The following is a 24,372-nucleotide window of genomic DNA, read 5'->3' on the forward strand; positions in this document are numbered from 1 at the left end:
TTACTTATACAATAATAATAATAATAATAAACGGTACATTTAAACTCATTTTTTGTGTGGTACAAAATTTTACGTATTACGTATTTACGTACTATTTTGTACTTTAATTTTATTTTAAGAAAGTACATATTTACATTAATACTTCGAAAATACTATTTAACATAAACTTAATTTAAATAATTTTACATTATAGTATATTAATTAGAATCTTATTTAACATTAAATATTGTACGCCTACGTACAGAATATTATCAAACATTAAATAATATTACGCAACCATCGCTGTTAGAAAACAATTCTTCGCGTAGTTGGATTTGGCGGCGGGCGGGACTAAATCCGCTATTTTTATTAATTTATAACTCATTAACTATTACAAAAAATGCAAAGTGATAAAAGACTTTTCTCCTCAATTTTACTTGATCTATCAATCCACGAAACCAGAGGCGGTATTTACTTGACACCCTGTATACATTTTATAATAACAAAATGTTTTCTCGAGCATCATGTTTTGTCATTAAATATATTATCATAATCACACAAAATTAAGTCATCAAACTTATTATCACAATGTGCATTTATTCCGGTTTTTCAGGAAACATAACTTTCGGTTTGTTGGATGATTCCGATTCTGTTTTATTGGCTCTATTAGAGCGAAGCACTGCGCCTGGACTGGGATATGGCCTCATTTGATAAAGAGGGCCTGAAGCGGTTGTATCAGCACCAGTTTTAGCTTCATTATGTTTAGCTAATCCATCTGACCATTTACCCCTATAATAGGATTATATAAATAAAAATTTAATATATATGTATATATACATATATATATTATATACATACATACATACATATATATATATATATATATATGTATGCCTATATATATATATATATGCCTATATATATATATATATATATATATATATATATATATACGCACGCGCGCACGCACGCACGCACGCACATATAGTGATGCAAAAAAGTTCAGAAACGGTCAAATATTTCGAAAACTTTTTTCAAAAACGAAAGCATTTTAGGAAAAACTGTTTCAAATAAAAGTTATAGGGTTTCAAAAAATTTATGTACTGATCTCAACAATTTGACCTTGGATGGCGTCGCCAAGATCAGATTAAAATTACTTTAACTTTTTTAAATGAGACACCCTATTTTTAATTCTCTGTCATAGCTGGTGTCAGGGCCTTTCCAAAACCCTACAAAAAAACTTTATTTTCGTTAAGTACTTTTTGAATTGTGAGGTTTAAAAGCTACAATGTACCTTTCTGTAACTTTCAAGCGTCGTAACTCGGAAAGTACTTAATGAAAAATATCTTCTGATTGAAATTTATAGGGTTACAATGGTATCTACACAATCTACACACAACATCAAAAACACCCATTTTGCCATCCCCGGAGAAAGGGGGGGGGTCAAAAACATCTTAAATGCAATGTAGGGTCGTGTAAGAATTCGTTTGAAAACGTTTTTCGAGACGAGAACAACGCGATGTCGCCGAGGTCCCTACAATTTTTTTTTATCGAGTTATGATCATTTAAACATTGAGATTTCGCAGTAGCGTACGGTCCACAAGAACGTGAGACTGACTCTTCGGACTTTCCTTTGCAGACACGTGTGGAGAAAGGTGCATGTAGAAAGGCATGTGCGATGTACGTGCTTGTGCAGTAGTTAACAATTCCAAACCCTCTCTGCTGTGTGTGTGTGGGTGTGGGGGTGTGTTTGTGTGCGTGCGTGTGTGTGTACAAATGTGTTTCACAGGAGGGACAGAGACAAACAAATGTTTAATAAATTAACTCAAGAAGCAAAAATGGAATAGAACTTAGGTACGATCTAAGATTGAAATCAAACCGTACTTGCAATGCGTATCGAGAGTAGTTGTCGCGGTTCGCGTAATTCAAGGAGCGGCATCCACCCTCTGATGATTCGTGCTCGTTTAGTCGGTCAACCGATAAATCAAAGCATGAAATATTCCCAAAACCTTAGCACTTTCGTTTATCGATAGCGCACGTGCTCTCAGTTCTTCCTTTCCAGATTCTTGCTTAAGTTTGGATCACAAATACGGTTAAAATTTATTTCAATGCCCCCACATCGTGAAATTAATTTCACACAACCCCACATTGCATTTAAGATCCCCCCTCCCCCCCTTTCCCTTGCCCCCCAGGGATGGCAAAATGGGTGTTTTTGGTATTATGTGTAGATTGTGTGATACCATTGTAAGCCTATAAATTTCAATCAGAAGTTATTTTTCATTAAGTACTTTCCGGGTTATGACGCTTGAAAATTACAGTACATTGTAGCTTTCAAAGCTCACAATTCAAAAAGTACTTAACAAAAATAAACTTTCTTGTAGGGTTTTGGAAAGGTCTTGACACCAGCTATTATATTCTGGAATAAAAAATAAAGTGTTCTATTTAAAAAAGTTAAAGTGATTTCGATCTAACTTTGGCAACGCCATCCAAGGTCAAATTGATGAAATCAGTAAATAGATCTTTTAAAACTCTATAACTTTTATTTTAAACACTTTTTCCTAAAATACATAGTTTTCGAGATATTTGACCGTTTCCGAATTTTCTCCGATCACTGTAGAGAATTCTGCAAACATTTATGAATATGAATGTGTGGGAATTGTACCTGGGAATATCGCTATAGGATGCTGGATCCATAGGATCCAAAGTGCGATCTTTAGTATCTTTACCATCACTTCTATCAGATTTATGAATCCTTTTATTGTCTGGTCCTTTATATCTTGTACGACTTTCAATCTTTCTATCTTTTTTGACAGGTTCATTTTCTTCTACCTGCATAATAACAGTATTGTATCATAGTTGTTAATAAAATTATAACTTCTAAAAATTGCAAGTTTATAATATTGCATAAAAACATATTACTAACTTCCATTTGCTCTTGATCACTGCTATCATCACTTGATATGTTATCATCTTGATCTCCTGCCTTCAAATGTAATTCTTCGCGTAATTGGGATGCAGGTTGCGATATTTGACATTTTGGATGGCCAGGTGGTAACCAAGATACCAAATCAGATGACCAATCCCAATAATAATGCTGTCCACTACAAACAAATAATAAATTAATACATGTTTTTCTATAAAATATCTTCTATTGATATTGTTACGAGCCGAGCCGTCCCTGCGAGGCGAGTTCGAGCTGCGGTGTGAATAAGGCCGTGAAGCGTTCTCCTTGACAACGGCCTTGTTTATTAAAAAAATGAGCTGTCTGTGATTTTGGAGTTTGGTGTATGATGCTATGGTCGTGTTTGGTGGTTAACTATTAAAGTGATTTTGTGTTTGATAAAGAAGTCTAGTTCTTTTCCGGAGTGAGAGCGCGAGTAAACAAGGAGTAGATTTTCTTAAAATCGTGAATTTAAAAAATGTATTTGATTCCGCTTTTGGAACTCAATTTTTATCTAGTGAAAAAAATATTTTAAGATGTTCTCGTATGGAAAGTTTTTCCAGGGAAGTTCCTGATATTTTGAAAGAGCTTTTTATTAAGGATTCAGAAAATTTGGAGGAAAGTCAGAAAGAAATTTTTGCGAAATTTTTGATTGAATTTCAGGATGTATTTTCTGATGAAATTGTTGCAGGGAATTGTGATATTGTTGAACATGTCATTAATGTAAAAGATTCTTCCCCAATAAAACAGACACCTCGACGGATTCCAATTCATTTGCGAGAAGAGGTAAAAAAAATTATTCAGGATATGAAGGAACATGGAGTTATTAGAGAATCTCGAAGTCCCTGGGTTTCTCCAGCGGTCTTGGTAAAAAAGAAAGATGGAACTATCAGATTTTATGTGGATTATAGGAAATTAAATGATGTTACTAAAAAAGATTCTTTTCCGTTACCGAGGATTGATGACATCTTCGATCAATTAACAGGTAACGATTGGTTTTCCTCTTTAGACTTAAAAAGCGGCTATTGGCAAATAAAAATTTCTTCAAAAGATAAAGAAAAGACTGCCTTTTCTATCGGTAATGGTCTTTGGGAATTTAATGTGATGCCTTTTGGATTGTGTAACGCCCCTGCGACTTTTGAAAGATTAATGGAGAAGATTTTGCAAAATTTATTATCAAAAATTTGTTTAGTTTACCTCGATGATGTTATTGTATTCGGCAAAAATTTTGAAGAAATGTTGGAAAACATGAGAAAGGTGTTTCTTCGAATTCGCTCCGCGAACTTAAAGATTAATCCTAAAGAATGTGTTCTTTTTGGAAGAAAAATTAAATACTTAGGTCACATTGTATCAGTTGAGGGCGTTACAACGGATCCAGAAAAGATTGCAACTGTAAGAGATTGGCCAATTCCGCATAATAAAAAGCATATTCGTAGTTTTTTAGGGTTTTGCTCATATTATCGTAGATTTGTTAAAGAATTTTCGTCTATAGCTAAACCGTTATATGCTTTAACTGAAAATCAAGTAAAATTCTTTTGGGATGAGGAATGTCAGAGAGCTTTTGATAAGCTGAAACTTGCATTAACATCGTCTGCCATTCTTTCTTTTCCAAAGGGAGACGGGGAATTTGTTTTAGATACTGACGCTTCAAATGTAGGAATTGGCGCAGTCTTGTCACAAAAGCAAGGTGAAGAAGAAAAAGTCATTGCTTATTTTAGTCGAGTATTTTCCAAAGCTGAAAGGAATTATTGTACAACGCGTCGAGAATTGTTAGCTATTGTTGATTCTATAAAAACTTTTCGTCATTATCTTTACGGACGGAAATTTACGGTTCGAACGGACCATATTTCTCTCAAATGGTTAATGTCCTTTAAAGATTTAGAAGGACAGCTAGCCCGTTGGATGGAAAGGCTTCAGCAATATAAATTTGAAGTGATCCATCGGAAAGGTCAATATCATAAAAACACTGACGGTCTTTCTCGACGACTGTGTAAAGATTACGGGTGTCAATATTGTGCTAAGGTGGAAATGAGAAATAGCTTATTAGAGGAAGGGATTGTAAGACGTCTTATTTTGGAAGGAGAAAACTTAGAAGAGTGGCAAAAAGATCAAAAAGAAGATCCTAGCATTTCTTTCATCTATCAAAACAAAGTCTCAGGAGAACGACCCTCGTGGACAGAGGTTGCTTCTAAAGATGCTTCTTGTAAAATCTATTGGTTATATTGGGATGCACTTGTTTTGAGAAATGGTATTCTTTATAAGAAATGGGAGTCTCCAAATTTGAAATCAAAAGTTTTGCAACTAGTTGTTCCGCGTACGCATATTAGACGAATTTTAGAAGAAGCGCACGATTCTTCTACTGGAGGTCACTTTGGGGTTAATAAAACTCTGGAGAAAATTCGTAAAAGATTTTTCTGGGCTACGTGTAAACAAGATGTTGAAGAATGGTGTAGAACTTGTAGAATTTGTGTTTCTAAAAAGGGTCCTTCCGGAAAAGGAAAATCTCCCTTACAAATTTATAATGTAGGAGCTCCATTCGAGAGAATACAAATGGATATACTTGGGCCTCTTCCTCCAACTTCTTCTGGAAATAAGTATTTACTCGTTATCGTTGATTGTTTTTCCAAGTGGGTAGAAGCCTTTCCACTTAAGAATATCAGGACTAATACGATAGCAGAGATTTTAGTCAAAGAAGTTATTTCTAGACATGGAGTTCCTTTAGAAATTCATACCGATCAAGGAAGGAATTTTGAATCTAAAGTGTTTTTGGAATTAATGCGTATACTTGGAATTAGGAAAACAAGGACGATTCCCTTACATCCTCAGTCTGATGGACAGGTAGAGCGCCAACATCAGACTATAATTAGTTATTTATCAAAATTTATTTCCGAGAATCAACAGGATTGGGATCATTGGGTTCCAATGTTTCTTCTAGCGTACAGATCTTCAAAACATGAAACCACTGGTGTAACTCCTGCTGAGTTATATTTTGCCCGAGATTTAAGACTTCCTTTAGATTTGTTGCGAGGAAGTCCTCCAGAATTTGAAAAAAATTCTGATAAAGATTATGTTAGAGGGTTAAGAAAAAAGTTGGAATCGATACATAATGACGTTAGGGAACGAATGGATTTAAGGTCTACTCGAGTGAAAAACAGGTATGATCGAGGGGTTAAGCAAATTCTTTTTCAAGAAGGGCAAAAGGTTTGGTTGTTTAATCCTCGAAGAGTTAAAGGGAAAGCTCCTAAGTTACAAAGAAATTGGGAGGGTCCTTATAAGATAATGAGGAAACTTAGCGAAGTGGTATTCTGTATCCAGAAATCATTGAGACATAGGAAAAAAGTGGTTCATGCGGATAGGTTAGCACCGTATTTGGAAAGGCAATTGGAGTAAGAATAGAGAATCAGAGCCCGCAAAATTTATTTGTTGTTGATTTGGAAGTGACACAGACAACGCTTAAAGTCCCCGTGACAGGAGATTATCATAAGATTCAGCATTTTAGAAGACAACACTCGGTAACCCATAACTGAGATCCGGGGTTGAACAAATGGGTTTGTCTTACAAATGGGTCTCAGAAGTGGACGACGCTCGGTAACCTGTGGCAGGAGCCCAGGGTAGAGCAGGAAATCGTCATTTTGGTTTGAATCGTGGGTGTTGAGTTACCCAAAGTAAAAAACTGGGGTAGGAAAAAACATCTAGACATTTTCTTTTTCTCCTAAAAAAGTGCGAGTTTTGGAATAACGCGAGCGACGCTCGGTAACCCGTGTTAGTGACCCAGGGTAGAGCAGCAAGTCGTCGTGTTTTTCTAGAAATCTTCACCTTGGGAGATGAGTTCATAGGATGTCTGACTAAAGCTTTTTCTTTTCAGAGTTATGTTATTTACAAAAGAATACTTGTCGGATTTTGTTTTTCATTTCAGTTCTAAGGCTCCTTTGAGATGATGTACATCGTATAGAGTCACTGAAATATTTCTTGTTCTTAAGAAGACCGTCTCGCCCCGGTGTTTTTGATCCAAGGGCCTTTTCCCGCGGGCCTTAGGGCAAATGCCAAGACGGGGACTTGGGGAGCCTTTATGACGATGAGTCCTTGGAAAATTTAGTCTTCTCCTCTCACTTGTCCGAAAAACGAAGAGACAAGCGCACAAGCTAGAAATTGAAGAGCTTTTGGAAATCCTTGGCATTAGTTGTCGGGACGACAACCTTGAAGAAGGGGGATAGTGTTACGAGCCGAGCCGTCCCTGCGAGGCGAGTTCGAGCTGCGGTGTGAATAAGGCCGTGAAGCGTTCTCCTTGACAACGGCCTTGTTTATTAAAAAAATGAGCTGTCTGTGATTTTGGAGTTTGGTGTATGATGCTATGGTCGTGTTTGGTGGTTAACTATTAAAGTGATTTTGTGTTTGATAAAGAAGTCTAGTTCTTTTCCGGAGTGAGAGCGCGAATAAACAAGTACCCCTTTTTGCTCGTAACAATATAATTAATAAGAATACAATAAAACATCACAAATATTACATTATTCAACATCAAATTCTGTTCAGAGTGTCTTGAAGTTTTTCACGCTAAACACAATACCATTTTCAGAATTTGCTTAGCATATCAAAATTTTGAATAAATTCGGATAAAAAGGGCTAAAAATAATTAATTTGTCATTTTCAACATTTTTCACAGCAAAAAAACTTGTTTTTAAGGCTCATGTATATTCGCCGCGGCCAAATTAAAGTCATGATATCATAAGCGTAAAATGACACGTAATTTTGTCCGACGTGCCACTTTTAAATAAAGACAATTTGGATAAAATAGACTAATCAGATGTTTTTGAAACACTTAGTCTTGTAAGTGAAATTTTTTTACGAGTAATCTTACATATATATATATATATATATTGTAACGACCGTACTTCGCGCACGACGGTTGGCGGTGCAGGAACGGGCGCGAAAGGTCGCCTGGAGGACGTGTTTTTAAATTGATATATCCAAAGACGTTTATTTCACACTACAGACGCGGTTATTTTTACATACATTCGGTACATTTACGTTTACGGTCGCTAGTACGCAGAACTATTAGCGGTGAGCGGATCCGGAAATCCAGAGATGCGATCAGGCGGTGATCGAAACGCGGATCTCAATTAGCCGTAAAGACGCGCGGACGGACGTGACACAGAACTTCGGAACTTGTATATACAGGCTTGGCAAACGTGATACGGAAATCTATTTACAAATGCTTCGTCGAGCGCACCTGTCGCGTGAGACGCGGTTCGCGGAATTGTGTCGGGTGTTTTTCTCCGAATCTTGGCGGCCTTGCTATTGTGGCCGTGACATCGTGTGAGACGCGGTGCGCGGTGCGGTAAGCGGGGCGCGGCGCGGCCCGTACACGGATCCGTGCGTTGATGCCAGTTCGTCGCGCGGCCCGTCGCGAGGTTAATACCGCGAGTGATCGCTGGAGGACACCCCCCTTACGCCAAGTGCGCTTGGTGGAGGCACGGAGCACCGTACCCCCGTACGTGAGGTGGCGTCGGATTCGGGAGGCTTACGAGGTGTGTTCAAAAAGTATCGCGAATTTTGTGTTTTTTCAAAAATTATTTATTTAGTCATGAATATCTATTTTGTCCCCTTCAAAGTAATCCCCATGAGATATTATACACTTGTGCCAACGGTTTTTCCATTCTTCGAAGCACTTCAAAAAATCATTTTTTTTTATCTTGTTCAGCTCCTCCTTCGATGCCGTCTTTATCTCGTCAAGCGTAGCGTAACGTCGTCCTTTCATGGGCCTCTTCAGTTTAGGGAACAAGAAAAAGTCACAGGGGGCCAGATCTGGGGAATACGGTGGCTGCGGCATCATTAGTGTGTTGTTTTTGGCCAAAAAGTCGCGCACAAGCAACGATGTGTGAGCAGGGGCGTTATCGTGGTGCAAAAGCCAATTTTTGTTCTTCCACAAATCCGGGCGTTTCTGGCGGATTGCTTCGCGCAAATTGCGCATAACTTGCAGGTAATATTCCTTATTGACCGTTCTACCCTGTGGCAAGAACTCATGATGCACCACGCCCCTGCAATCGAAGAAAACTGTCAGCAAAACTTTCACATTCGACCGAACTTGGCGCGCTTTTTTCGGTCTTGGTTCGTGCGGCAGCTTCCATTGAGATGATTGAGCTTTGGTTTCCACGTCATAACCATAAACCCACGATTCGTCACCAGTTATGACCCTCTGGAGCAAATTTGGGTCGTCGCGGACAGAGTCCAACATCTCATTAGCAATGTTCATGCGATGCTGTTTTTGGTCGCAATTGAGCAATTTTGGTACGAATTTCGCGGCGACCTGTCTCATGCCCAAATCATTGATAAAAATCGAATGGCACGAGCCAATCGATATGTTTAGGTCCTCAGCAACTTCTCTAACGGTGATTCGACGATTGGCCAATACCATTTTCTCCACTTCATTAATTTTTTCGTCTGTTGTTGAAGTGCTCGGGCGTCCGGCACGCTCTTCGTCGTTCACATCTTCTCGGCCTTCTGAGAACATTTTGTACCACCGATAAACGTTGCTTCGGTCCAAGGTAGCTTCTCCGTATGCCACAGTCAACATTCGGAATGCATCCGCGCACTTAATTTCGTTTTTCACACAAAATTTGATACAGGTTCTTTGATCCATTTTTTTGAATAGGTAAAAATCGAAGACGATCCAAAACACGTGCAAGCAAAGCAGCTGTCAACAATTAAGTGAACATTCAAAATGGCCGAGCTTGTCGGCATAAGTGAGAGACATGAGTACCAACATAACGCCACAAAAAGATCGAAATTCGAATATACGTAACCCGCAAAAATTCAAAATTCGCGATACTTTTTGAACACACCTCGTATAGGATGGAAATCGCCTTTTCGTCAAGTGACTTGACAGGGCCCAAGTTCTTCTTGAACCCGAGTCTGGAAACGGAGCTAGGATCGGAGGCGGAAGCGGTTGCTAGCTAAGTGCCTTAGCGGAGACCGAGGCGCTCGATCTCAGTGGCAACCCAGGACTTCTAGTCGGCGGACCGGCCAGAAGCGGATAAGGTCCCGGCCTCCGGCGAACGTCGCCTTATATACCCGAGAATCGAGGCGAGGGGATGTGCGGCGTGTTACGGCGGAGCGGTCCGGCGGCAGCATCCCCGCCACTCGATCTCGGGTCTCTCGCTTCGGACCACGCGCGTAGAGCGTGGCTGCGGACGGCGCGGGAACGAGAGCGCGTGCGCGCGAAGACGAGAGCGCGGGAGCGATCGCTCGTTCGCTCCGATATTGTGAAATTTATTAGGCGCTACGCGCCGCTAATTGCCGTCCGGCGGATGTTCGGCCGGACGGTTCGGCGGTCCAGGGGAGGGGGGGAGGTCGGAAGGCGGTTCGTTACACCGTATAAACACGTTCAAACAGGTCTGTTCGCATATGTTACTCGCATATACTAAAGTTAGAATACTATAATGCTGTAAAAAAAGAAACTTCTGGGTCCAAAATATATCATGAAACACATCATTCTTCAACCTTAGACACCTTGAGTTAATCAAAAATACTTCATATTCGTCTTATGTAATTATACTGTAATGTACCGTTTTTCTCTGCGCCGGGGCGGTGCAAGAGAAAAAGTTCAAACGGGAAGAGAGGAAAGAAGTCGGGCGCGGTAATGACTATGCGGTGTTTTTCGTTGCGTAAAAAATATACATTTATTTCCTCAAGTGCGGGGAAAAAGAAGATTACAGAAGTAGATGAACGCGCAGACGGACAAATAACGTGAACAGGCTATAACGCGCGGACAGACAGATTTCAAACGCGGATATTTACCCGGAGCTATGTACAGGTGCCCGCAGGATATCGCTAGGTGACGGGACGCGGAGGATGCTTTACGCGGACGCGGTCTCGAGACCGGTGTAACGCGGTGGGTGGAGCCTACAGTGCAAAGTTTGCGGTGCGCGAATCGGTGAGACGGCCGGGCGGCCGCGTGCGTGCGAGGAGTGATGGCGGTCTAGGAAATGGCGGAATGCGTCGAGTACTTCGACCGAAACCCCGAAACCGGCGATTCCGTTTTTTTTTTTAGCATTCTTCGGAGGAGCGAAGATGCCCGCCGCTCGGGAGCTGGCAGAGAGCCTTCCTCTTGCCAAGAACCTTGACGAGGGTCTGATGTTCGTGCTCTCGAGGATGCGGGGGGGGTATAAGGAGCTCGTCGGAAAGGCAGAGTACCTCCGCCGTGGCCAAGAACTCTTCGACCACTTGTTGCTTCCAAAATATCAGGCGCAGCGGATCAGGCGGTGATGCTGGCTAACGGGAAAAGGCAAATTCTCTGTAGCATGCGGCCTTATTTATACCCGGCGACTCCATTTGCCTCCGTTATCTTCGACGCTTAACGGCGGAATCGCCGGAGTGGGACAAACGTGCGCTTTCCCGAGTGCGCATGCGCGCCGACTTAGCGCGTGCAATGGCTCGGTACGGTTTCGCCAGATATCGGCTGGGTTGTTTAAGATCGGGCGCCCGAGGCGCCCCCGGTTATAGCCCGGCAGCTCTTTCCCGGTTGTTATTGACCGGGGACGATGCATATTTGGGGGTGAATCGTTACAATATTTTGTAATAGAAATAACAATGACATAACTTTTTTTTAAAGTATAACTTTTTAGTTTTAAAACGCCGCATTATAAAGTCCTCAAAAGTTTTTTTGTTGCAGAAATATGATTTTTTAAAGGAAAAATAAATTTTTGAACAATTTTCCATATTTGCTTAATAATTTTTTCTTTATAACTTTATAATAAATCATTTTTCGCCAATGCAAATTATGCAGTCACATTTCAAAGATTCTGAACTTTTGTAAAAAAAAGATTGTTAAATATTGATTGGAACCAAAGTTATAAGCTTTTCAAAGTTGAAAGTCTTCCAGATCAGAAAATGTGTTTATGTATTTTATGGAATCGACGTGTTTAAGAGTTAACTTCAATTTCTTGATAGATTTAAGAGGATGCTATACTGACGGGAATTACCGACCATTACAGTGTTCATTAATTTTCGAATTGGCTTTACAAATCACAAAATCTTTTTGCAAAATAAAAGTACGCACCAAAATAAAGTCTGTTCTGGTAAATTTTATGAGAAAATCAATCAAAAAGTTAAAAATTCATTTATTTTCGACTCGTGGATCTGTCAACTAAGGTTAATTTTTGTTATTTACTGACGTTCTGTAGCTCGTATGTATAAAATGAGACCAGGGCGGACTTCAGAAAACTCTAACAAACAACACTGACTGTATATCGTTTCAGTCAACAACCTAATAAAAAAGTTTAATAAGTGAACAGCTGTACGTGTCCAAATTTCGCTTAGCGCACGTAAACGATGGCAAGAAGAGCAGTGGCTGTAGTTGATAGGTCTTTTCGCAGATGGCGAAATAATCGAAAAACAAAGACATCTATGCGTTGGACAAAGAACGATAGCCTGGTCTCCCTCGAAAAATAATCTGCAATGCCGACGTCGAGGAAGTTCTTCGGTCACTATAGCATCCTCTTAAATTATAAAAATAAAAAATATTTAAATTATTTATATTCAGAATATTGCAAATATTAAGGAGTATATGATATATAAAATATAACTTTAAATTTTTATTTGGCATTTACAATTACATTAATATAATAAATATAAATGATTTCTAAAATATATGGTATACATATATAAACAGAAATAAAAGTATAGAATAAAATCAAAAAAATCTGTAATACCGACGTCAAGAAAGTTCGGCCTTAAGTTTAGCATCCTCTTAAAAACTTTGAAAAAAACACGCTAAAATTTCTGTTTTATCCATTTCTATAAATAACATTTACATTTTATCAAATTTTCGGCCGTTCAAACTTTCCACTTTCCTTAAATAAATATTAAATACAAAAATAAGTTACAAACATGTTATTGGACCGATAGTGTAACAACACAATGATAGTAAGAAAGCCTTCTTCGGTCGCAGCTAGGTCTTAGTGCTTGTATTTATTTGTGTGATTTTCTATACTTCTCCGAATTCAACCAGAATGTGCGCCGAATTAATTTTCGGTCGTAACACAGCATGTCGAATAAGAATTAGTAATATCACTATTTACATTAAATTGATTAATTTAATATAATAATTGATGCTGATTTGCATCTATATACCCATTCCCCCCTGAAAAAACTGTAAGAAATTTATTGCGAAAAATAACACCCCACCCAGGGTTCGTACCTGGCACCTCCGGAATCTCCGGTCCCGGTGTCTTACCACCTCGACCACTGGGGCACAGTGATATTTCTCGCAATATTCGTATATGAGTGACAACGCATTTGAGGCGCGTGATTCAAATTACAAACATGTTATTGGACCATCAATCAGCATCAATTATTATATTAAATTAATCAATTTAATATAAATAGTGATATTACTAATTCTTATTCGACATGCTGTGTTACGACCAAAAATTAATTCAGCGCACATTCTTGTTGAATTCGAAGAAGTATAGAAAATCACACAAATAAATATAAGCACTAAGACCTAGCTGCGACCGAAGAAAGCACAAAAATAAGTATTTATTCTTGAAAAGAAATAAGTTAATAAAAAAATAAGAATTATTGCTTCAATACTTACGATCCAGGATCGTAAACAGCTTTCCAAGTTTCTGGTAACGGATATTTTTGAATTAATTTCATTTGTTGTTTCAAATATTTATCTGAAGGTTGCCCACGTCCCATGCCCCATAACTCTTTACATTTTTTCGTACATTCATGATAAATATTATACTTATTAGGACATCCATTGTAACCCTAAATAAAATATTTTTCAATAACAAAATTTAATTCATTGCTTCATTATGCGTATGGAAATTTCAAGATAGAAAAAAATGTAGTTTGTTAGTAAATTGGTAAGAAATTCGATCAGATTTTGACTGTAAATCCACAACCATCTGTTCTATCAGTTTGTTCAAGAACCCCTATTAAGCTAGCCCCTCCCCTCTTCCATTAGCGCAAAATTAATTTTTATTAATTCTAAAATTAAGTGCCAATTTAATGCTAATTTGATGTTCAAGTGCGAAATTAGGTGTTCAAACCATTTAGCAAAAACTAAAAAAAAATATAGGAGTAATGGCTTAACATTAAGTTAGTCCCTCCCCCAAATAAAAAATTTATTATATAAATAAAAAAAAACACAGCAAAATTAAGGCCAAAATAGATTTCTTCAAGAAATAAAAATAATTCGAAAATATATTATAGAAATTAACTATTAATGGGCTAATAAGAGTAACTAATTAGTAACGCGGTTGTTGATGCGTAGAACAATTTTATTAATTTAAAAACAAAAAACGAACGTTTTGACTCAGCTTCGTATAATCCTCAACTACAATTTCTTCTCTCTTGAACGCAGTTACATATGTTTTTGCGATGCTCCCCGGCCTCAGAGGAGCCCGCTGTGGCCGGAAATTAATCTTCCCATGAAAATTGCTCGAGTTTTAACCGGTGAATTGCCCAGCCGGGAAGCAGACATATGTAACTGCGTTCAAGGAGAAGAAATTGTAGCTGAAGATGACTCAAAGCTGAGTCAAAACGTCCGTTTTTCGTTTTTAAATTAATAAAATTGTTAATTCAACGCACCAACAACCGCGGTTACTCTTAGTCGATTAATAGTTAATTTCTTGACAATTTGAGATTACTACACTTTGGTGTCTTTTATTGTAATATATTATAGAACTTAGACGCTGGTCATATAATGATAAAATACATATGAAGTTAAACGTTTTACTCATTGTTAAGTGTTATTATATTTGCCAATGTCAACAATTTTTTTAAGTATGTTGATTCACTGCAAGATAAAGGTATTTTAGAGACTCGAAATCTTCTCTATTCTAAAGCAAATTATTCAATTTTATGTAAAAGTTCTTATCTTTTTAATAATTAATTAATTAATTAATTCGTACATATTTATTTTCGACTTTTATCTGTATATTATATTAATTTTAATTGATCACTGCAATGATAATGGTGATATTGATGAAGCTTTATTACCAGAATATTTAAATACTTTGTTTCTGTCATTTCCATCTTATAAATTGCGTTTAAAAATGAATTGTATCATTATGTTGATTAGGAATCTCAGTATCAACGAAAGTCTTTGCAATGGCACTAGCCTAATAATTGTTCAACTTGCTGATCATTTACTAAAATGCAAAATTTTAACAGGTGATAAAATAGGAGATATTATTTTTTTGAATCAAATAACATTGTATTGCAAAAATGTATATCCTTTTACTTAAAAAACAAAAAAAAATTAGATAAAATTAATTTTGATTATGACAATTAATAAATTACAAAGAGAGACATTTGCTATTATAGATTAGGAATAAATCTTCGTAAAGATATATTTAATCATCGTCAACTTTATGTTGCTTTTTCAAGAGTACCTTTTTGCATGTACTCTTGAAAAAACAACATAAAGTTGATGAAACTTGCGTACAAATATTAAAAGTTTATCTGTATAACAAGCGCACTAATAAACAAGTTAAAAATTATGTTTATAAAATAGTATATATTTAATTTCTTGCTCTTTAAATTTTTAAAAATATTTTTTGACATTAAATGATTATATAAGTAATTTATTAAAAATGTACAGTGTTAGAAAATAAACACGGCGCATGTTTTGTTTTATTCTAGTTTGATATTAAAAAGTTCCTATTCTAATATTATTTAAAGATATCGAGTCGCTGAATTGGGTGTTTGTTCCGTTTAGCAAAAGTTTAAACTTAAATTTCGATTGCGTGGTTAACTCATAAGAGAAGTTATCTTACAAAAATTAGGTGCTCGGGCAAATTTAGTACTAAAAATTCCCTTTTTAAGGATTCTAACGCTTCAGCCGAGAACTGGGAGTTGACGGTAACGACGTACCGTCGCGGACAAAATTAATAGGCGTAAAACGTGATAGGTTGACGATGAAATTTTGTCTTACATGTTGTTTCGTTATTATGTGTATCACTGTGAAAATGTAACTTGTCTCGTATTTCCCAAATTCGAAATTTAAAAATAAACCAAAAGTAAAGTTTTGTTTTTTAATTCTATACATAACAGCATATTTTTACTTCTTTCAACAGCTGTCCATATGTTTTCATGCCTGAATAGACTTCACTTTACGTGCTCTTTACGACTATTTACTAACTGTTAGGCGGAAAAAGGATAGTCGAGGCCCATTTTTACAAGTGTTTTAAAGCGATCATATTATTCTGTTTTATCCTAATTCTCATTATTGAAAAATGCCATGGATAATGCTTTTACGCGTGAATGTTCGCTTATCTTGTTATGATTTCAATATCCGCGGTGAGTAGAGAGAAGCCTTAAATCATTTAAATCATTTAAAAATATCAAGTTGGTGAATTAAGTAATCGTTCCCTTTGGCAGAAGTTTAAACTTAAAGGTCAGTTACGCTCACAAGCAGTGTTAGATAATTTAAAATTTACATTATCTATTAATATTATCTAGATAAAGATAAGATGAATTACATGTAAATGTATTTTAGAAAAGGTAAAGATGATTTAATTTCAATTTATCTAGGTGAAAGATAAAAATAAATTTAGTTTTATCTAGATAATTTTCAGATAATATCACAATTAAGCAAAACAGAATTTAACTTTTCTTAATAATACTATATACCTAACCTATATATCCTATTTTTAATAAAATAAAATCTTGAAAAGTTTTTTTACATTCCTTGATTTTAAAACACAAATTTTCAAATAATCCCGGATTTGTTTCAAATTTTCCCAGGCTACGAGCAATTTGAAACACTGTGCACTGTTCAACGTTTTCATATGTAGTTTAAAACAATTCCGTGTTTTATTTATAACAGCATTGTAAAGTGTGTGTGAAGCTGGAACATCATTTGGTGGAAAATCACTAAACATTGACAGTTCTGGGTTTATTCTCAATAGTTCTACAGTTCCTGATAGATAAAACAAATAGTTCTGGCCTTTATAGCGAAAAAAACGCATAGGACAAAGTGAGGTGCCAGGTTCACGGAGCACCTCAGTTTGTCCTACATTTTCCAGACCGAATTCTTCTAGGATTTTAAAAGATCTATAGTTCTAGATGAGTTCTAGAAAGAGTTCCAGCGTTTAACATAGCTTATTTTTTCTTTTTTTCAAATTATTATAAAACATTTATGTTATAATATTATATAATAGAGTTCCGTGTACGAAAAAATATTTTTCCTACAGTTCTCAACATATTGAAGCGCGTTCCGAAGAGTTCCGGGCGATTCCGATATTAGTTAATTAACAAAAAATTAATAACTCCCGAAAAAGCCGATTTTCCGCACATATACGAGGTGTGTTCAAAAAGTATCGCGAATTTTGTGTTTTTTCAAAAATTATTTATTTATTCATGAATATCTATTTTGTCCCCTTCAAAGTAATCCCCATGAGATATTATACACTTGTGCCAACGGTTTTACCAATCTTCGAAGCACTTCAAAAAATCATTTTTTTTTATCTTGTTCAGCTCCTCCTTCGATGCCGTCTTTATCTCGTCAAGCGTAGCGTAACGTCGTCCTTTCATGGGCCTCTTCAGTTTAGGGAACAAGAAAAAGTCACAGGGGGCCAGATCTGGGGAATACGGTGGCTGCGGCATCATTAGTGTGTTGTTTTTGGCCAAAAAGTCGCGCACAAGCAACGATGTGTGAGCAGGGGCGTTATCGTGGTGCAAAAGCCAATTTTTGTTCTTCCACAAATCCGGGCGTTTCTGGCGGATTGCTTCGCGCAAATTGCGCATAACTTGCAGGTAATATTCCTTATTGACCGTTCTACCCTGTGGCAAGAACTCATGATGCACCACGCCCCTGCAATCGAAGAAAACTGTCAGCAAAACTTTCACATTCGACCGAACTTGGCGCGCTTTTTTCGGTCTTGGTTCGTGCGGCAGCTTCCATTGAGATGATTGAGCTTTGGTTTCCACGTCATAACCATAAACCCACGATTCGTCACCAGTTATGACCCTCTGGAGCAAATTTGGGTCGTCGCGGACAGAGTCCAACATCTCATTAGCAATGTTCATGCGATGCTGTTTTTGGTCGCAATTGAGCAATTTTGGTACGAATTTCGCGGCGACCCGTCTCATGCCCAAATCATTGATAAAAATCGAATGGCACGAGCCAATCGATATGTTTAGGTCCTCAGCAACTTCTCTAACGGTGATTCGACGATTGGCCAATACCATTTTCTCCACTTCATTAATTTTTTCGTCTGTTGTTGAAGTGCTCGGGCGTCCGGCACGCTCTTCGTCGTTCACATCTTCTCGGCCTTCTGAGAACATTTTGTACCACCGATAAACGTTGCTTCGGTCCAAGGTAGCTTCTCCGTATGCCACAGTCAACATTCGGAATGCATCCGCGCACTTAATTTCGTTTTTCACACAAAATTTGATACAGGTTCTTTGATCCATTTTTTTGAATAGGTAAAAATCGAAGACGATCCAAAACACGTGCAAGCAAAGCAGCTGTCAACAATTAAGTGAACATTCAAAATGGCCGAGCTTGTCGGCATAAGTGAGAGACATGAGTACCAACATAACGCCACAAAAAGATCGAAATTCGAATATACGTAACCCGCGAAAATTCAAAATTCGCGATACTTTTTGAACACACCTCGTAGGTGAGGTGCTGGTCTTTTTCGAAGAGTTCCGTGTACGAAAAAATATTTTTCCTACAGTTCTCAACATATTAAAGCGCGTTCCGAAGAGTTCCGGGCAATTCCGATATTAGTTAATTAACAAAAAATTAATAACTCCCGAAAAAGCCGATTTTCCGCACACATAGGTAAGGTGCTGGTCTTTTTCGAAGAGTTCCGTGTACGAAAAAATATTTTTCCTACAGTTCTCAACATATTAAAGCGCGTTCCGAAGAGTTCCGGGCGATTCCGATATTAGTTAATTAACAAAAAATTAATAACTCCCGAAAAAGCCGATTTTCCGCACATATAGGTGAGGTGCTGGTCTTTTTCGAAGAGTTCCGTGTACGAAAAAATATTTTTCCTACAGTTCTCAACATATTGAAGCGCGTTTCGAAGAGTTCCGGGCGATTCCAATATTAGTTAATTAACAAAACATTAATAACTCCCGAAAAAGCCGATTTTCCGCACATATAGGTGAGGTGCTGGTCTTTCTCGAAGAGTTCCGTGTACGAAAAAATATTTTTCCTACAGTTCTCAACATATTGAAGCGCGTTTCGAAGAGTTCCGGGCGATTCCAATATTAGTTAATTAACAAAACATTAATAACTCCCGAAAAAGCCGATTTTCCGCACATATAGGTGAGGTGCTGGTCTTTTTCGAAGAGTTCCGTGTACAAAAAAATATTTTTCCTACAGTTCTCAACATATTAAAGCGCGTTCCGAAGAGTTCCGGGCAATTGCATAATTTATTAGTTAATAATAAATTGTTAACTCCCGCCAAACACGTATTTTGTCATATATGGGTGAGACGCTGGTCTTTATTCGAGAGTTCCGTGTACAAAAAACTATTTTTCCAATAGTTCTTAACGTAACAAAGCGCCTTCCGAAGAGTTCCGGTCGATTGCATAATTTATTATTAACTAATAAATATTATTAACTAATAAATTATGCAATCGACCGGAACTCTTCGGAAGGCGCTTTGTTACGTTAAGAACTATTGGAAAAATATTTTTTTGTACACGGAACTCTCGAATAAAGACCAGCGTCTCACCCATATATGACAAAATACGTGTTTGGCGGGAGTTAACAATTTATTATTAACTAATAAATTATGCAATCGACCGGAACTCTTCGGAAGGCGCTTTGTTATGTTAAGAACTATTAGAAAAATATTTTTTTGTACACGGAACTCTCGAATAAAGACCAGCGTCTCACCCATATATGACAAAATACGTGTTTGGCGGGAGTTAACAATTTATTATTAACTAATAAATTATGCAATCGACCGGAACTCTTCGGAACGCGCTTTGTTACGTTAAGAACTATTGAAAAAATATTTTTTGGTACACAGAACTCTCGAATAAAGACCAGCGTCTCACCCATATATGACAAAATACGTATTTGGCGGGAGTTAACAATTTATTATTAACTAATAAATTATGCAATCGCCCGAAACTCTTCGGAACGCGCTTTAATATGTTGAGAACTGTAGGAAAAATATTTTTTCGTACACAGAACTCTCGAATAAAGACCAGCGTCTCACCCATATATGACAAAATACGTATTTGGCGGGAGTTAACAATTTATTATTAACTAATAAATTATGCAATCGCCCGGAACTCTTCGGAACGCGCTTTAATATGTTGAGAACTGTAGGAAAAATATTTTTTCGTACACAGAACTCTTCGAAAAAGACCAGCACCTCACCTATATGTGAAGAAAATCGGCTTTTTCGGGAGATATTAATTTTTTGTTAATTAACTAATGTCGGAATCGCCCGAAACTCTTCGGAACGCGCTTTAATATGTTGAGAACTGTAGGAAAAATATTTTTTCGTACACGGAACTCTTCGAAAAAGACCAGCACCTCACCTATATGTGCGGAAAATCGGCTTTTTCGGGAGTTATTAATTTTTTGTTAATTAACTAATATCGGAATCGCCCGGAACTCTTCGGAACGCGCTTTAATATGTTGAGAACTGTAAGAAAAATATTTTTTTCGTACACGGAACTCTATTATATAATATTATAACATAAATGTTTTATAATTTAAAAAAAAAAAATAAATAATCTATGTTAAACGCTGGAACTCTTTCTAGAACTCATCTAGAACTATAGATCTTTTAAAATCCTACAAGAATTCGGTCTGGAAAATGTCGTAGGACAAACTGAGGTGCTGCGTGAACCTGGCACCTCACTTTGTCCTATGCGTTTTTTTCGCTTTAAAGGCCAGAACTATTTGTTTTATCTATCAGGAACTGTAGAACTATTGAAAATAAACCCAGAACTGTCAATGTTTAGTGATTTTCCACCAAATGATGTGCCAGCTTCACACACACCATTGTAAAGGGTAAGATTCAACTTTTCAAACTGTCCAACATATTTTTTTTATATAAATACTGGACTCAGGAGACACAAAAGAAAAAAGTGTTCCAAATAGCCTCGGTCTCCCCTTTTTATTTTTTTTTTTGCCAAGTGAGAAGAGTTAGCTTAATGTTAATCCCAATATTTTTTAAATTTTCTGTTAAATGGCAAACACCTAATTTCGCACTTGAACACCAAATTAAGACCTAATTAGCACTCAATTTTACAATAGAAATTAATTTTACACTTGGAGGAAAGCTAGCTTAATAGGCATTGCTCAGGATTTATCAACAAAACGTATAATACGTTAACAGACTGATAATAAAAATCAAATGGGAGCTACAAATATTCAGAGTTCAAAACGTTATCTTAAAAAAGTTATCGTTATCAATACTTTTTAAATTTTTATAAAAATTATTCATTACCGTTATTTATTTTTTATTTTAAAGAGTACCGTGTTATCATTACTATTAAAAGTAACAATTCATAACTTTTTCATTACTTTTTTATAATGCTATAGTAAGTCTTTAAATTTTAAAATTATATTATATAACATATAAGTAATAAAAGTAATGATTAAATTTGTTACCATTATTGATACAAATAGCAAAAAGTAACAATCGTTATTAAAAAAAGTAACAAAAAAAGTAATGGTGTTACAAGTAACATGTTACTTCCCATCTTTGCAAATGTTTAATTTTTGCCACCAATCTTCTAGCATAGATATCATCGAATATTAGACTGTGTGGAAGGAGAATATTAAGTTTTGACTGTTTTTCAGCTAACATAAAAAAAATCCCAAAACATACAAATTATATTAACCATATTAAAGGAGTATTAAAATAGAGTCAAATGATATACCATTTATTTTGGGGACACATGAGGACATGGAAAAAATCAAAGATAATAAATCTAATGCTATCACACATTTATTAAAAAGTTTATATGCAAGATATTCCAAGATTTAAACAACAAAGATTTTATTGCTTAAATACATATAACTTGAAAAGTATGCTTATTATTTAAAGTCAAAATTTGAAAGCAAATACGATTTACAGTTATTCTGTATTAAACTTTTCATTGCTCATTAATTGCATAGTAAAATTCATGAAACATATAAAACATTCATGAAAAACATTATTTTCTTTTTTAATATCTCGACCTCTAATGTACATTAATGTATATCATGCAGGTACATATAATATTTATTGCGATAGTCAAAAGTTCTCATCTTTTTTTAGATCTATACCCAAGATTTTAAAAAATGATTTTTTATGTTCTAATACTTCTCCATATACCACTTAATTATGTTTAAATAATTTTTTAAGGGGATGCTAAAGTAACCTATTTTACTTATTAAATGTAATTTTTTTCAGTATATTATCTTTTTAATTGTATTTAGATTTAAAAATCCTTTCCCACAATTAAAATATAAACACAAATGTAATTCAAGCCAATTAACTTTATATGAGTGAATAAAATTTAAATTAGAATTTTTTTCCTTCTTTTTTTTTCTTCAATAATATGGTATCTACAGCTATCAACATATATCAACATTTGCTTTGTAGACAAATTTTGCAATTTGTACAAAACAGAAATAATATGAAGTATGGACTAAAGTATTCAAGAGACACGGTTGCGTCTCATGCCAAGTAAAACGTATAGCAAACTGCCTCTCTTTACGTAAGTCAACAATTTCCATGCACACAAAATACATAAAACAACATTGAGTTCTTAAATTTTCACTTGTATACTTAATAAGAAAAATTAGTGTTTGAAAATTTAGATATCTACATGTATGCAATATTGATGTATAGATGCATTCCACTTAATGCTTACAAAATACTTGCATCATTTCTATTAATTTAATATTTGGTTATACAAGGATAACAAGGATAATTTCAAAAGCATTGCAAACATTAAGGCCCAGTTTTTCATTATCTGGTTAACTTGTAGTTAAACTTAACCTGACGTTTCAACCAATGAGCTTCACCTATGGCATCATCATGAGTAAAGCTCATTGGATAAAACATCAGGTTAAGTTTAACCACAAGTTAACCTGATAATGAAAAACCGGGCCTAAGAGGAATTCATCTTTAGTGACATATTGATGTTTTGCAAATTGTACATATGATTATAAATCATATGTAAGTCATTGTTCAGTCACTGTTCAATTGTAAACTCACAATTTTAACATCTCCTTAACATGATACATAATTTGTGTATCTTAGAACTTCTTAATATTAATAGAAAAACATCTAAAACTTAATATTTTTCCTTGTTACCTTCCTGCTATTAGAAATTGGTAGTAACTTTGTTTCAACAGTTTTTGCTTACAAGCAGTTGTCTACATTATTAACATTTACCATAAATTTCTGAGATATATCAATTTGATTAATCTCTTCTTTTGTGTTATCATAATCTTCAGCTATTACTTCTTCATGCACCTTCTTCTTGGCTTCTTTTTTCCCAGATTCTATAAAATACCACAACTTAAAATTACAAATGCATGCAACAATAGCCTGCGATTCATACGATCAGTCTTTTTATTAACTGAAAAGAAATTGATTCGATGTACAGAAAATCTACAGTAGTTGTTCAATTATATTTTAAAAAATAAACATACCATGCTTTTCAGATCCAGTGATTAACCCTCTTTTCGCAAGACGTGCAGCTAATGCTGCTGGCAAAGGCATTTTGGATTTCCCCAATTTAAACTTTAAGAAAATTATTTATTAAATATATAAATAATACAGAGATAGTTTTTTAAATATAATTTAAAAGTGATATCGCTTTTAGATAACAGAAGAGATTTACGTATCGGTCGAATGCATAGACATTTATATATTTACTAGACTGTTGACTTACCTGAAATACATGGCCACGAAAAGTATGTATAGACTAGAGTAGAGTCCTATATAAAGTAGAGTCCTATATAAAGAGAGAAGCGACATTGATGTCCGAAGCTCTGATTGGTAATCTGATTGATACTTGATTGGCTAAGCGAGCAGCCATATTGTGAACACAGCTGTTGCAGAATGATACGAATGGTGTTTGATGACGTTGGAGCGGTCCCAAAATGGCGGTGGAGGACTCAATTGGATACTGAAGGTTGTGGTGGGGGTTCGATGTCGCTTCTCTCTTTATATTAGAGTCCTATATAAAGAGAGAAGCGACATCAAACCCCCACCACAACCGTCAGTATCCAATTGAGTCCTCCACCGCCATTTTGGGACCGCTTTAAAGTCATCAAACACCATTCGTATCATTCTGCAAACAGCTGTGGTCACAATATGGCTGCTCGCTTAGCCAATCAAATATTAATCAGTTTACCAATCAGAGCTTTGGACATCAATGTCGCTTCTCTCTTTATATAGGACTCTAGTATAGACTTGTTTTCTATTCCTGCACTAGACTGCACTGGAACGTTCCATCTT

The 24,372-nt window shown here is 36.1% G+C and overlaps 1 protein-coding gene across 3 annotated transcripts; it reads right to left on the reverse strand.

Annotated features, from left to right (window-relative positions):
- Positions 1–501: 501 nt before the first annotated feature.
- On the reverse strand, positions 502–23,817 carry LOC105202482 (polyglutamine-binding protein 1). 3 transcript variants are annotated; one of them, XM_026140478.2, is made up of 6 exons: positions 23,562–23,817; positions 23,302–23,411; positions 13,515–13,690; positions 2,903–3,080; positions 2,642–2,808; positions 502–768 (listed from the first exon to the last, which is right to left on the reverse strand). In XM_026140478.2, exons 1-6 carry the CDS (start codon positions 23,629–23,631, stop codon positions 576–578), a joined length of 894 nt encoding a protein of 297 aa, XP_025996263.1. In that variant the 5' UTR covers positions 23,632–23,817; the 3' UTR covers positions 502–575. The 3 variants fall into 3 exon arrangements, with proteins under 3 accessions (XP_025996263.1, XP_039307549.1, XP_039307550.1); XM_039451615.1 differs by having other exon boundaries at positions 23,302–23,488; positions 23,562–23,794; XM_039451616.1 differs by lacking the exon at positions 23,302–23,411 and having other exon boundaries at positions 23,562–23,795.
- Positions 23,818–24,372: the final 555 nt, after the last annotated feature.

The sequence above is a fragment of the Solenopsis invicta genome, chromosome 7, assembly GCF_016802725.1.
Source record: "Solenopsis invicta isolate M01_SB chromosome 7, UNIL_Sinv_3.0, whole genome shotgun sequence".
NCBI classification, from domain to species: domain Eukaryota; kingdom Metazoa; phylum Arthropoda; class Insecta; order Hymenoptera; family Formicidae; genus Solenopsis; species Solenopsis invicta.

Coding starts and splice junctions, on each gene's coding strand:
- LOC105202482 (XM_026140478.2), bottom strand. CDS start 23,631: ATGCCTTTGCCAGCAGCATTAGCTGCACGTCTTGCGAAAAGAGGGTTA. Junction 13,691..23,301: donor ATATATCTCAGAAATTTATG/GTAAATGTTAAT, acceptor TATTTTATTTAG/GGTTACAATGGATGTCCTAA. Junction 3,081..13,514: donor GCTGTTTACGATCCTGGATC/GTAAGTATTGAA, acceptor ATTTGTTTGTAG/TGGACAGCATTATTATTGGG.